General features: G+C 34.0%; 3 protein-coding genes across 3 annotated transcripts; 1 reads left to right on the forward strand and 2 right to left on the reverse strand.

Annotated features, from left to right (window-relative positions):
- The first annotated feature begins 2,561 nt into the window (after positions 1-2,561).
- LOC129809684 (cleavage and polyadenylation specificity factor subunit 4) lies at positions 2,562-4,038 on the forward strand. The gene is made up of 2 exons (XM_055859709.1): positions 2,562-2,752; positions 2,818-4,038. The coding sequence occupies exons 1-2, from the start codon at positions 2,650-2,652 to the stop codon at positions 3,588-3,590; spliced, it is 876 nt and encodes a 291-aa protein (XP_055715684.1). The 5' UTR covers positions 2,562-2,649; the 3' UTR covers positions 3,591-4,038.
- LOC129809692 (FAD synthase) lies at positions 3,580-9,175 on the reverse strand. The gene is made up of 3 exons (XM_055859719.1): positions 8,977-9,175; positions 8,551-8,910; positions 3,580-3,953 (listed from the first exon to the last, which is right to left on the reverse strand). The coding sequence occupies exons 1-3, from the start codon at positions 9,061-9,063 to the stop codon at positions 3,693-3,695; spliced, it is 708 nt and encodes a 235-aa protein (XP_055715694.1). The 5' UTR covers positions 9,064-9,175; the 3' UTR covers positions 3,580-3,692.
- A 65-nt stretch (positions 9,176-9,240) lies between these two features.
- Positions 9,241-10,464, reverse strand: LOC129809683 (uncharacterized). Its single transcript, XM_055859708.1, has 2 exons — positions 10,314-10,464; positions 9,241-10,245 (listed from the first exon to the last, which is right to left on the reverse strand). The coding sequence occupies exons 1-2, from the start codon at positions 10,320-10,322 to the stop codon at positions 9,379-9,381; spliced, it is 876 nt and encodes a 291-aa protein (XP_055715683.1). The 5' UTR covers positions 10,323-10,464; the 3' UTR covers positions 9,241-9,378.
- Between the last annotated feature and the right edge of the window lie 4,680 nt (positions 10,465-15,144).

A 15,144-nucleotide genomic window follows, 5' to 3' on the forward strand; every position in this document is an offset into this window, starting at 1 on the left:
AAATTACTGATTAGTCGCTGATTTATTCTCGACCACCTCTCGCGGAGGCCGATAAACTGATTAAAATAATTTGACACTTGAAAATGAAAATGAAGAAATGCAAATTGTGAATTATAGACATATTTTCTTGGTGATTTTCTTTAAAATTATCAAAAAAAAAACAAATTTTGTATTTTTTTAGTGGGCTTTATTATAGATTTACTATAGATTTTTATGAAATGTTAAATGATGAATTCCTATCAGAAGAGACAACACAACAACACCAAGATCAATATAGGAAACTTTGAAGGCTCCATATCAATATATTTTAAAAACTCTGTGAGCACACATCTCGAGATTCTTCAGTTTCTAATTCCCAATCGTTAGGGGTTTCTTTTAGTTGCGGTCAGTTCCGTTCGTTCCGTTGGGATTTTCTCCAATCTCGTTACTGGGACTTCGCGCGATGATCTCGGGAAAGTTTTCCTGAATTTTCCTCCTAATCTTCTTCATCTATTGGCTACTTAAAAGACAAATATCCACTGTTAAGCATGGATAGGGTCTTTTCTAGATTATTTTTCTCACCAATCAAATTGTTCTCAAAAACATCTTGACGAACAGATTTTTTATTCTGAATGAAAAACACTTCCTTGCTCTCTGGTTGTCTTCTCTTTCCATATTTCACAAATCCGACATAAAATATAACACAATGATACAATATTAAATTTCTAAATATTATTATGCAATATTAAATTTTTAGTTATCTTGTTTATCTAATGTTGGCAAGGTAAAGAAATGAATATTTTCAATAAATATAATCTGAATATTCTGAATTGACCATAAAATGCGAGAAGTGAAAGAATTAATAAATATGATGATGTGAAAATCATGAAATTTCAGTTCACAACATTACAAATTTAATATAAAATGACAATAACCGGTTTGAGGAAATTTTGATTTCCCGCCAAACAGCAAACTCTTCACACTGATTTGCGATAATCAGTACCCGTTAAGAGCTTTTTTGGAGAAAGCTCGTAACCTGTGAATTGCTACGCACATTTGTCTTTAAATCAGCTAAACTGATGCTAAACAATTCAGCCAAATCCCTGAATTGACCCCTTACCTCGTTCATAGCCAAGTCAATTCCTGACTCACTACAAACGAGGCTTAGCATTCACTCACTGAGAGAAATCCAAAAAAGTTAAAATAACATTCCGGAAATGTTAATTTTGCCCTGCAGTATTGATCCAAAATCGGTGTAAATATTACCCTTTTTAGGTGTATTGGGGGTTAAAGGTACCCTTTTTCATGTTGATTTTACCGTTAAAAAGGTGTAAAATTAACATTAAAAAATGTTGATATATTTTTACATCTAACAAGTGTTAAAGTTATGAGGAAAAATAGTTAATCGCACCCTCTTTTTTTCTCAGTGCTGGAATCCACAAAACATAGCTTTTGTTTTTTTATGGTTTTTATGCAGGTATTTTTATATTTACTCTATTTACAATGAAACTATTTGTGAATTTATATCTCAGTTCACGTGCAATTATTATTGTTAATTGCAATTATTTGTAAAGTGAAAGCTAACTCGCGACTTAAACCAATTTAGGTGATTCTGGGCCTCAACAGACATGAGGATTAGCCGAGAGACGGCTTAGCGTAATTATATTCGAAATAATGATTAAAGTACATTTCCATTATTTTCCACTAAGTCGTCTCTCGGCTTAAGTCGTAAGTGTGTCCAGGGCATAAGTAAATAATTCTGATTGTAATACGTGAATTAGGAAGTAAATTTACAAGTTTTCATTTTCATTTTCAAAGGAGTATCAGTGAATTTCAGTAGAAATTGATAGAAATGTCTGCATAAAAACCAATGAAAGATATTTTGTGGGTGCATCTGCTTTAAAACTTTTATTCTAATTCTACCAATTCTACAAAAGAAAATTTGCATTATATTGTCAAGACGTTGAACGAATTCAAATAATCCATTTGGGTAACGACACCGAAGCGGATTTGTCATTTACTGCTAAAAAAATGACAAAAATGAAGCATTTTGAATTTTCACTTTACTTCAAAATGACTCCATTTTGACGAAAATTTCCTTCATATGCAGATGCCTTTTTTACCAGCTATTTTAACATTGGCTAGATATATATATTTTTAATTATTAATTTTTCTCGTATTTTTTGTTTTAATAAATTATCCAAATGATCCACATCAATGTATTTGAAATTAAAAACAAAAATTTATTTAAAAATATTCAAATTTGCATAATGCATAACGTTATAAATTCAAATCTTAATTTTCCTCTTCTTTCTAGTGGTGGCGCTACTGTCTTGAAAAGAGAAATCCTGAGCTAAAAACTGACAGCATTTCCGCTTTTTTTATTCAAAAATGTTTTTCTTAATTTCTGTTTTTTGAGGAAAAGTAATGTAAATTTCACTTCAATTATCTATCAGGAAAAGTGAAAATTTATTATTTGACGTGCTGATTCTCTTTTTTCTATTTGATACTCTCGAAAATGTGAAGTATGTATTCTGGACGTACAGGATTCTTCCTTCAATCCTCCATTGGAATTATCAGACAAATTTCCCAACACACTAGAAGTTAGGTTGTTGGGTTGGCCGGAGTGGCTGCTTTTTTCCTGTTTTTCCGTGTTTTTCACGCTTAAAAATGGATATTTTAATAGCAAATGTGGAGCATTTAGAGTTTAAGATCGAGAGGGATCTCAATGAGCAGTATGGAGCTCTTCCACTTCCCTTTCCCGGGATGGACAGTGAGTTGAACCAATTCTAACCTCAAAATGTCATCTAAAAAGGAGTTTTTGGGGCGCTTTTTCAGAGTCCACGGCGGCTGTTTGTCAATTCTTCAATGGAAGGGATGGAATGGAATGTGACAAGGGGGCTGCATGCCCCTTCAGACACATCCGGGGCGATAGAACAATTGTCTGTAAGCACTGGCTGCGAGGATTGTGCAAAAAGGGGGATCAGTGTGAATTCCTGCACGAATATGACATGACAAAGATGCCCGAGTGCTACTTCTATTCCCGATTCAATGCTTGCCACAACAAAGAGTGCCCATTTTTGCACATTGATCCTGAGAGCAAGATAAAGGATTGTCCGTGGTATGACAGAGGATTCTGCCGGCATGGACCCCATTGTCGCCATCGGCATGTCCGTAGGATCCTCTGTACGAATTACCTGGCAGGTTTTTGTCCAGATGGGAAGCAGTGCAAGTACATGCATCCCCGCTTCGAACTGCCTCCACCTCCGGAAATCCCTCGGGATCAGCTGCAGAAGCGCGCTCCCACGTGCCATTACTGCGGAGAATTGGGCCACAAGGCATCCTACTGTCAGAAGATGCCACAGGAACAGCGTGAAGCTGTGCAGCGACAGGATGAGCTTCGCTATCGCACAATGGGCTACATGAATCGCGGTGGCTTCGAGGAGGGACAAATGCAAGGTCCTCCGCCCCGAGGGCCCCCTAAGCCCCTGGAAGAGATCACATGCTTCAAATGCGGCAACAAAGGACACTACGCCAACAAATGCCCCAAAGGTCACCTCGCCTTCCTCTCCCACAATCCCCATGCCCAACACTTTGGTAAAAAAGTCTAAGTCAGTTTATTTGCGCCATCCCCCGCAAGGAGCGCTAATACTTCAACCACAAAACAGACAAAAAAAAAACAAAAAGAAAAAAAACATCCAAGAGAGAGAGACTCAGCTGCGTCCAGCGCGCTCCATTCCGTCGTTCCGGAGACAGTAGGCAGGATAGTACTTGATCTCGCCAGTTTTGGGGTCCACGTAGCGCAAATTGGGATTGGGAGAGGTATTGCTTCGGCCGCCCAGGGAAGTGTAGCCGACGTCATAGAGGCGACAGTAGGGCACATGGTTCTTCTGCAGATACTCCCAAACATCATTGCACGTCCAGTCCAACAAAGGACTGATGCGCATCAAATCGGGCCAGCCGGGATCGGTTTTCTGCCAATTGGAAAAAAAAGAAGAGAAAAGTGGAATTTGTGCTGAAGCTTTAAGTTCGAGAAATAAATGTATTTTTCAAATTGAATTCCGTGGTTTTTATCTCTTTGTTGATAAAAAAGGCAAATAAATGCAGAAATTGCAAATATGCAAATATTAATTTCAATTTCAGGAAAAAAATTACAGTTCTGTGCAAGAAATATTATCGCAAAGTTAAATTTAAAACCATTAAAACCAATTAAAATATCGCATTAAAGCCCCATTCACATGGTAATTAAATATTTAACGCCATAAAATATTTCAGTTCTATTGTGTACTCTGATTGGCTAGAGCTAGAAAGCATTGACAGCTCCAGCCAATCAGAGAGTGCCAAGGAACTATAAAATTTTATGTCACTAAATATTCAAAAAACAAAGTGAAAAGTGCTTTATATCTCCAGAAATTACTAAAGAACATTCTGAATGTCATTTTAAACGGTTTTAGAAAAAGAAGTCTATATTTTATATTGCTTAAATCGATAGACAAACTATCTAAAGCTGTCTATACACTAGGAAAAATTTACAAATTTACAAATTTCAGAAGTCAATTCAAAATACATTCCAAAGATACAGAGACGAAAGCAAAAGAGCAAGAGCGCTGAGCACATTTTCAAGCGCTCGGGCGAACATCAAAGACTTTGAATTGCGTTTCTCCAATTCTAATTTTTGCGATTTTGTCGAAATAAAATATGAAATTATGAGAATTAAATTACTTTAAATGTTTTTTTTTTCTCTGACAAGAATTACAAGCTGCAAATTTTCCGCCAATTAAGAAGTGCAGCGACGAAATGCCTAACGTTCATTAATCCGCCATTTTGGAATTCTTTCTTTAAAAAAAAAAAATATTTAAGCACTATAAATATATTATAAACATGTACCAAAAATTTCGAGACAATTGGATGAAAAATTCTTTATCTCATTATTTTTAAAATATTCCGAATCGATTTGAAAACAGTTTTGAGGAAATCGTTACGACCGTTGATGACGATTATTAAAATGTCACAACTTTTTTTTCTAATAACGAAGAGGAAATCTAAATAACCAACATTTTGAAAGCTAAGGAAGACTAATGAATTGATTAAATATTAAATTTGTCTAATTCTGTATGCTAGAATTTTTGCTACACATTTTTTTTAAATCAGAAAATGATTTTACAACCGATCAAATGCAATAACCTAATATTTTATGGTTAAAATTAGGGGGGTGACATAAGCTCTGAAAAATGCGACCAGTTTAGTGTGATTTTTTTTTCCTGTTTTCGTACACATTTCACGAGATATCTCCAAAACTACGTAGGTTGCCAATTTGGGGTTTTCGGTTGCCTTTTCAATATTAAGTTGGCATTTATTATGTATTTGTATTATTTGCCAATTCATTTTACAAGGACAGAAAATAGCTAATGAACTCAAAACTTTTTTCGGCACGCTAGAAATATATGGGAAACATAGAAAATGTCATGCCCTGGTTAAAACGTTGTTGTCTTCGAGAATTAAAATTCTTAAAACATCCGCAAATGTCTTTTGAACATTTGCAATTAAAATTATTATACTTTTCCATAATAAAATTTGGCTAATTCTTTTATTAACCTAGAAATTAATTAGCAGTTGTAAGGTTAGTTTAAACATAACCTGCAATAATAATATTTAAAATTTGAATGGAATAAATTTTAAAATTCTTTGTGATAATTATAAACAGGTATTCATAACACATTCGCATCCATTTTAATGAATTACAGTGCTCGCTTTCTTATTTAGCTAATTGGAAGACAAAATGACATGTCTGCTTCGTGTTATTCGCTTGTATTTTTTTTAAATTTGTCCAACATTTCGAAAATAAATATTTTTAAATATAAAATAGCACAAGATATTATTTTGTAGGATTAGAATAAAATTTATAAAAAGAAAACTAATCAAAAGGGCATTATTAGATACAGTAGAGTCTCGCTATAGGCCATCGCTCTATAGTCCACAATTTTTCGACCGTTGATTTCAAAACACTGATTTTAAGTTAGGCTATGTGTTTTAGTACGCGACATGCAGTGTTGTCATAATTATTTTAATATTTTTGGCAAACTTTATTAAGTAGTTGTGATCCATAATGAAGAGAGCAAGGACAAGTACCACAATCGCAAAGAAAGTGGAAGCCGTCGAGTAATTTCAATACTAAAAGTCGTTGATAATTTTAAAAAATTACATGGACTATAGTGCGACCCAAGTGTCAAATTTGAAACCAAATATGGACTATAGCGAGACTCTACTGTAGATTAGATTAAACTCAAAAACCTTTCAATTAAACACAATTTTATCCGAATCTGTTCAATATTTGTTTTTAGAACACTTTAATATATGACTAATGATGGTTTTCCAATGAAAAATGAACATGTTTTTTTTTTAATTTTACTGTTCACAAGTGCTTCTACATAATTGACTTTTCTTTGTGCTACTTCCTGTCACGACTGTTTGGTGGTTTTAGAACACGGCGTGGACTGAGAAAAACAGTCGAAACAGTAATAAACCCAGAGAAAAATCGATAATACAGAAGCACTTGAGAACAGTAAAGTGCTAAAAAAAAACACCTAAGACTACAAAAGCTGAGATTATAATAAAGAATCTCAGCTAAAATATATGCATTTTTCATTGGAATAGCACTGCACTATTATGGCCTCTACAGCGGAGGTGTGCAAGAAACCGTTGAAACCGAATTAATGTCAAATGAAACATGTACGTCAATGGTCAAAACGCTACTACAGTAGAGTCTCTTAAATTCGAACGCTCGGGGGGTATTTTTGACATTTCTGACCTCCCAAATTCGAACGATTTTTTCAAAACTAACGAAATGTACATATGTGAGATAAAATTGTACTTTGAATAAAATTCCCGTACTTTCTCACAAGTTTTAGCAGTAACATACTTCTTTTTCATTTTATACGATCATAATGTATGTAAACATTCAGGAAGAAGCACATAAATTTGATGTTCATTCATCCAGAATACGAACTTTTTAACATAACCTCACAATTGACATTTTGAATCCAAACGGCGTTCGAATTTAAGAGATTCAGATTTGAGAGACTCTACTGTATAACAAACTTATTTTGACGTTAATTCGGTTTCAACGGTTTCTTGCACACCTCTGCTCTACAGTCTACACACTATGAGAAATTTCTTTAAAAAAAAAGCCTTTTTAAAGAAAATTTCCCCTATACTTGTAGGCAGAAACGTCAGAATTTTTTAAAAAAGGCAATTTTTGACGAAAATTCAAAAACATTCTAACTCGAATCTTTTCCAAAATGTGTTCCTAGCAGTTTAATATTTAACCTTGAATATTTTGGTTATTCAAGGTCAAATTTATAGGAATTAAGGCTGCCATTTAAATAAAAAATTAACATGTTTTTTTCAGAAGTTTACTCTTCTCGAGTGCTTCTATATTCTACACTACATGATCAACTGCTCTTCGTGTTGGTTCTTATCACGACTGTTTGGTGGTTTTATAACACACCGAGGACTTGGAAAAGCAGTTGAATCAACACAAAGAAAGGTCGATAATCCAGGAGCACTTGAGAACAGTCATATGCTAAAAGACATGTTCATTTTTTATTGGAATAGCACCATTAATTATACACAAAAACTTTTTGATTGCACGAATCTGTTCTAAAATATGCTGCTAGCACTGTCCTGACCGTCCTGATCTTAAATATTTTGAATATTCAAGGTAAATTTACAGGAATTAAGGCGAAAAGTGCTATTTCAAAGAACACGACGTGGACAGGGGAAAACAGTCGAGACAAAAACCAACACAAAGAAAAGTCGATAATGCAGGGGCACTTGAGAACAGTCAAGTACTAAAAAAAATCATGTTCATTTTTTATTGGAATAGCACCATAAGATATTGCAGAAAGTGTTCCGGGAACGCAATAAGATTAAAAGAGAAGCTTTTATTTTAAGTTAAAATTAGGAAATCCCTGATATCCCTCACCGTTTCGCCTCTACACGGGCAAAACTGCAGAATGATCCATATTAATAAATTCACATTTTATACTCGCTATAAAATATTCCTATCAATCAATATTTTGTGTCCAATATTTGCAATCTCAGCAAATTATTGTTCTCAATATCGTTTCTTGTTCTGATTAAACATTGATGCAGTTTGAGACCTAAAAATTTTGCATACCAATTTTTAGTACATAAATGATAATTTATTTTTCTAGTTATTAAAAAAGTGCTTCGTAATTATAGTACGTTTACTGCTCTATTGATTCATTAACAGCCAAGATAAGAAAATCTTATCATTTCTAGTCAAAGAGATAAGAAAATTAAGCCATCGAATTTACGTACGTTCTTCCCGAAATTCTAGTCTGAAGGTCATTGTATTTTGAAGAATAAAATGCTCCAACAGGTTTTCCATCTAACGATTCTTGACCTCTTGATCTTGGAACAAGTCTAGAGGCCTCCCAAAAAAAATCTAGTTTTGAGAGAAATTATCTCGAGATGCTCTCAAAAATCAATTTGGCGGAAAATGTGGAGCACAATGAGGGAAAATTATTAGAATGTCTCTCTACGCACCTGAAAGTGGTCCAAGTTGCTGCAGAATGGATCTGTCCTCCGGCTTCCCATGAAACAGGCTTCAAAGGCATCCTTTTGGGATCCTTCGACATTGCAGATTTTCCCTAAGGCCTCCCTAATGGTCCCACGGACCCTTTTGATCTCTATGCTATAGTAGTTCTCACAGAATATCACAAATTCCTCAACTTCAGCGAACGGATCATCTGGCTGGAAGTACCAGCAATGCAGAGCACTGAGTGAGATACCTTCATGCTCCAGGAATTTTATCACCATGTGCAGAAGCACTGTGCAATCTTTTCCGCCGTTGAATGAGAGAAACACACGCTCGGGGAGAAAGTCTTGGAATGCCCGACGAAGGATCTGCAGAGCAAAGGCCAGAAATCACCAAATCATCATGACACGTCCGGAAGTTTCAAAAGGACTCACTTGATCTGTTTGAGCCACTTTTGCCTGCAAACTGTGGCTGTAGTCAGTCCCATTGGGGACTAGAGTCACCTCCTCAGTACTCTCCATCTGCACAACTGACTGCTTTCCACCTCGACGGGCTGTTTTTTATTTTCATCGCCACGAAACTTACATAAGACAAAAGTGAGGTTATGGCATTCCCACCGCAACTTGGATAAACTTGGATAAAAATTGCCGCCAATTACAGTCGTCGCTGGAAAATAAAGATTTTATAAAAAAAAGTTATTTCGCGAATAAATAAGCGTGATTTATTAGAAAAGGGTGTAAAATATGTTCTAAACAAGTGATTTGGTTATTATACAATTGCTAAATGCCTCATTTTATGTTTGAGTTCCACATAAAATGTTAAAAATGAAAAAAAACTTAGTTCCGGATAGCCTTGCGAGGAGCCCAACGCCGTGGAGGCGGAAGTGGTTGGAATTGATTTCTGGGCATTCCCAAATTTATGCTGTCTCGCCAGATCATAGCTATGAGCATGTAAAAGCCTCCTACAATTTTCGAAAAGACATCCAATGTTCCTAAGAAGAGTGGAGTTAGGACATGTACGCACTTCCTGATTTCCGCAATTAGCCGCAAACTGAAGTCCCCAAGAGCCTGGACAACGTGAATTGACGACACAACGGCTGATATGATCACTAAAATCGTCATCTTAATGAAGGGGATTATCTGGGAAGGATTGATACGGAGAGAGAGCAGAAATATCAGGAAATTGCGCAGTTGTTGCTGGATCCAGATGCCAAAATCCTTGCCCATACGTTGAATCAGTGGCCAGTCAAAGTCCTCCCATTTGAAATTGAGCTCCTGCTCAGCAGTCCTCGGTGGAGGATCATCAACTGACCGGAGAACTTTGAGTTTCAGGAGAATCTCATTGTTCCGGAACCGAACGGTTTTGATCTGGAACCAATACCTGCCGAATGTGTAGAATGACTCGAGTTCTGTCCAAATCAACACACTTTCACGATTATGACTCTTGGTCACACCAATCCAGTGATTATCCCCTTTTTGCCCATGCACACTCAGCAATTTGCAGCAAACAATATCCAAATCATTGGCAATTGCTGATTCACTGTGCACATCCACCACAATGACATCCCTATAACTCTCCAACGGTGACACCAGGCGCTTCTCCTTGAACTCGCCCAGGAAGATCCTGGACTTTAGCACCTTCTTGCAGAAGCTCTCCAGGGAATCAGAATCGGAAGAAGTGTCAGGTAAGTCTTGTTTGGATGACTGCAAAATAATCCAATTTATTATTGAGCAAATTTTGGGGCAAAACTGGCTAAATTTTCGGCACTTACCTGGGACATGGTGAAATTACTGATTCACACTAATGAGATTCGATAACACATCCCTCGATGGGAAAGAAAAACAGAAAAGATTAAGGTGATAAACCTCACGTCAAACCCAGGCGCAAGCGAACTACAGAGAAGGGGAATTCACACTGAAGTGGGCAGAGAATGGCTCAAAGTTTGAATTCTCAGCCGGTACAGTTCCTGGTCAGACAGGGAGTGCGCCGAGGAGCACCATTCAGAATTTTCAACAAATTAAGTGAATAACCCCTCTTTGAGAACTTTTCTTGTAAGATCCTTGACACACTTAGGACTTAAGCCGAGAAACGGCTTAGTGAAAAATGATAGAAATGTGGTTTCACCATTATTTCGAAAATTATTACGCTAAGCCGTCTTTCGGCTAATCCTCAAGTGTGTCAAGGCCCTAAGAATACCTTCCTTATAAGATCTTCAACGGTCTTGAAGAATTGAAATGAATCTTAAATGAAAGGGCTGCCAAAGTATCCCAGGATTTTCGAAATTCTCAAGCCCGTGACTGAGATGCTATACCTCAAAAGTACTTTTGCATCATTTGAATTGATTTTTGAGCGAAAAAAACTTATCGGTTCTTAACCGGTTCATTAGTTGGTTTTTAGAACCGTTTTGAACCGATTTTTATATCACTCAAAACATTGCCCAAAATACACCTCAGGAGCAATATAATTAAATTTTGAATAAAAGTTTGTTATCGGTTATGAACCGGTTCATTATCGGTCCATAACCTATTGAAACCGGTTCAGATTTGTGAGAAATTCCAAGACCTTTCCAATAAACCCTAACATGATACCATTCGATGAGAAATACTCTTTTTAGAGCCTTTTTAATTTTTGACATTGAAAAATCGTATTAGGAATGATTCAACGGTATTTTCGTTTATGGATTTAAAATTTTTAGATTTAAATATCTGCCTGTATGTAACCTCTCTCTATGTAATGCTGGTTCCAAGTTTTAAGAAATGTTCGAACTCATGACTTGGAGGCTATTCCTCGAAAGGTCTTTCACATCATTTACCGTTTACCGGTTCTCAACCGATTTAAACCGATTCATAAACCACTCAAAAGATCCCACAAAATAGTTTTGAGAGTAATAAAATTGACTTTAGGATTAAAATTAGTTACCATTTGTGAACTGGTTCAGAACTGATTGGACTCGGTTCAGGCTTGTCAGAAATTCCAATACCTTTCCAATGAGCCCAATCATGATCGTAAATTCGGTGATAAATCCTCTCTTTAGAGACTTTTTAACTTTTGATGTTGAAAAACCGTATTAGGAAAGATTCAACGAGATTTTGTACGTGGACAAAATGTTCGCCCGAGTAACTTATCCAAAAAATAAAAGAAATCGTACGATGCGTTTTCTCCGTTTTCTAGCAATCAAACCTTTTTTTAAGTAGTACAGGAACTGCAGGAGGATATAACATTTGTAATGGAATTTTCAATATTCATTTACCGGTTTATTACCCATTCATGTGGTTCTAAAAATTCAGACATGTTGAGAATTTCAATACCTTTCAAATAAATCTAATGTTTTTTAAAACGGTTAAGAAAAAAAAGACTTTTGGGTAGGTTTAAATATTTATCCTTAAAAAGAGGTATTCAGTACAAATTCATAAAATGACAAAAATGGCTATGGATCACTTGAGTGAACCTGACAGCAAAATATAAAATTGAATAAAGAAAAAGAATGCTACAAAACTCAACTTCATTAAAATTAATCTATATAATTAAAAAGGGGACCAACATTTTTGTCACTTCATGTGACGTTTCTGCACTGCTGTACGTCAATATTCTATCAAAAATGCAATTTTTGACAGGAAATTGTTCTCAATGTGTAGAGGCCTTTACAGGTTTCTAAGGCGGACAGACCCTTAAGGGGTAACATCCACCAGAGCGCTTAAAATTAAATCATTCAACCATTGAATTACAAAGATATTATTAAATAATGAAGTTCAGTGGATAAAATCATATTACATTGATTATACTAATTCAGAAGACCTACTGCATCAAAGCTCTTTAAAAAAATCACTAGTTTTTGATGGGAATAAAACTTAAAAAAAACCTTTTGATTTAACACAATCTAGTTCGAATCTGTTTGAAAGTGTCTTCCCTACAGCACTTTAATATTTGTCTTTGAATGTTAATATGCCATATCCTCTTTTTTGGGCAATAGGTTAATTAGAAAAATTTTAGGTTATGTCAGGTTTAACCTCAAAAATTCAATATAAATTTTGTGTAACAGAATTTCAAAGTTTATCTTGTAGATGAGTTTTTTTCATGAATAACTTGGCTACAATAAAAAAATGTTTAAATTGAATTCTAATGTAATAAAAATGTAACGTCAGAAATGTAACAAATGTTGGCTAAAGATTTAAACAAATATTTTAAACAAATATTTATAAAGGGTTGATTAGATTATTCAAAAATTGTAAATTTTGATCTGAGGGAGAATCACATGCTACGTTGTACTTAGAAATTTACTTAATTTATTACATTTTTAAATGAAATCGTCAAAATGTCATCCTAATAACTCCGATTCGAAATAATGAGCGTGTACTGAAGCTCTGTAAAAACAACAATAAACATGATAAAGATAATTAGAAAAATAACACGGTGAAAAGTACAGAAAATATGATCGATCTCACTTTCTTATTCGAACAAGTATAGGTTAATAGTTAATTCACTTTAGGTTATGTTTAAGAATAAACCTTCAAACAGCAAAGATATTTTTGTTCAACAATTTTATTATTTGTCCTTTAGATAAATGTTTGATTACTAAATTTAGTCGAAAAAAACTGAAGAATGAAACGCATTAAACCCGAAAGGATGGAAATTATAACCTAAAAAATGAATAAAAGATCCAGGCTGTTTGAATTTTAAATGTTCCTGGAATGTTTTTTCTTCTAATTCTAAAAGAAGAGGATTTTTGATTTAAAAATTACAATGTAATACAAACTTCGATAATATCTTCAAAAGATTTTAAGGTTATGTCATACTTAACCTTAAATTATAAAATATTCTTTTATTTTTCACCTAAATAAGAAAATTAGAAACAAGTAAAGGAAAAAAATTTCGATTTGATCTTATTGGACCAAGAAGTTAATGTGAAAAATTTTAGGCTGTGTTGAGTATACCCTTAAAAAAATGGATAAATATCCTTTTTATCAGGAAGAACGTCAATGTTGGATATAAACAGGAATTTTAAACCTATAATCGTTTCATACTGAAGAAACTGAATTAAAAAAAATATTTGAATTTCAAACGAATCAAATTTAAAGCTCAAAAATCTTATCACTTATTGACCAATTGAAAAACGTTTCTGGATTTTTATTTTTAATTTCTGTAACCAGAGATTATAGGTTTTTGAATAAATAAGATATTTCCGTGTTACTTAAAAATCTGAAATTTCTTATTGAGAGATTTATGGTTTGGTTAGGATGCATAACCTATCCTCAAATTACAAACTCTCTAAATTTAAAGTTTTCGGTTTAGCAAATAAAGTGAATCAGGCTCACTTGACTTCATTCCTTTATTTGGTAAAGCAGTTTCTCTATAATTCGAGGTTATGAATGACCTAACTTGAGAAGTTTAATTAATAGATTATATTTTCAAGTTCAATGTACCAAAAAATTTTTAAGAATATGATATACTTCTGAGATATGGTAAAGTTTTCAAACTTCGCACACATTCTGGCTTCGAACACTTCAAATTTTTTCCCATACTCCCTTAATAAAATTGACCTAATAACAATATATTTTAATAGCTAGTCTTAAGTCACACATTGCTTGAAAAAAATTAGATCGCATTCATTAAAGAAACATGGAAATAATTTTAAAAAATAGTTCGAAGCCAGAGTATGCGCGAAGGCTCCAAGCCTTCCCCTAAGATTTTGATATTCTGAAAGGTGTAAAATTTAATTTGAATTATAATGGCTCTGGCACACATTTTAGATCAGGAAATTTCATGAAATCAAAATTCTCATCCCTTGCTTTCTCACACGTTTTGTATATGTGTCATTCTTTCGCACTCCAAATTCGATTGGGTTAAATTCAATCTGTTGTGATGGTTACAAGAAGAAGAAGAGTGACAAAGAATGAGAGAGACATATGCAAAGCGTTTGAGAAAGGGATTTGAATTCCGATTTCATGAAATTTTCCTGATCTAAAAGGTATGCCGGAGCTATAAATATTTTATTTATAGTGAACAAATTATTATTAAAAAACATTCTTTATAGACAAGATTAGGAAATTCTGCTTAATAAAATGTCTTTTTTTTTAGGTTAAACTTAGCATAACCTAAAATTTTCAGATAACCTCTTTTAAAATTAGATTTAATTTTGCTTTTATTTGTTATTAACATCCAAATGAAATGTAATTAAATAAAATATCAGGGTGGGGTTTACTGAAGGGTTTAAATGGTTGAAAAGTTTAAACACTACTCCTGTGAAAAATAATAAAGGTTAGAAGGATTAGAAGGTAGTAAAAAAATTTCTTTAATTATTCAACTAAGAAATGTAAAAAGAACAAATTAACTTCAATTTCTATCCAAAAATTTCATAATTAGATTTAAAACAAAATAGACAAAAAAAACTATTTGTCTTCGATATTTTAAGAAAAAAATAACTTTGAGCTTATTTTCTGAAGAAAATAGTTTCTAAAAGATGTGCAAATTATTAACAAATTTATTTTTTATCTGCAAAATAAAGCGATCAAAAATTGTACTTGATTTGATAAAGATCTCTAGAAAAAAAGTCCAATAAATCCAATCAATTGATCCCTCCTCTCTGTGCTGCTTAAAATAGATCT

The sequence above is a fragment of the Phlebotomus papatasi genome, chromosome 1, assembly GCF_024763615.1.
Source record: "Phlebotomus papatasi isolate M1 chromosome 1, Ppap_2.1, whole genome shotgun sequence".
NCBI classification, from domain to species: domain Eukaryota; kingdom Metazoa; phylum Arthropoda; class Insecta; order Diptera; family Psychodidae; genus Phlebotomus; species Phlebotomus papatasi.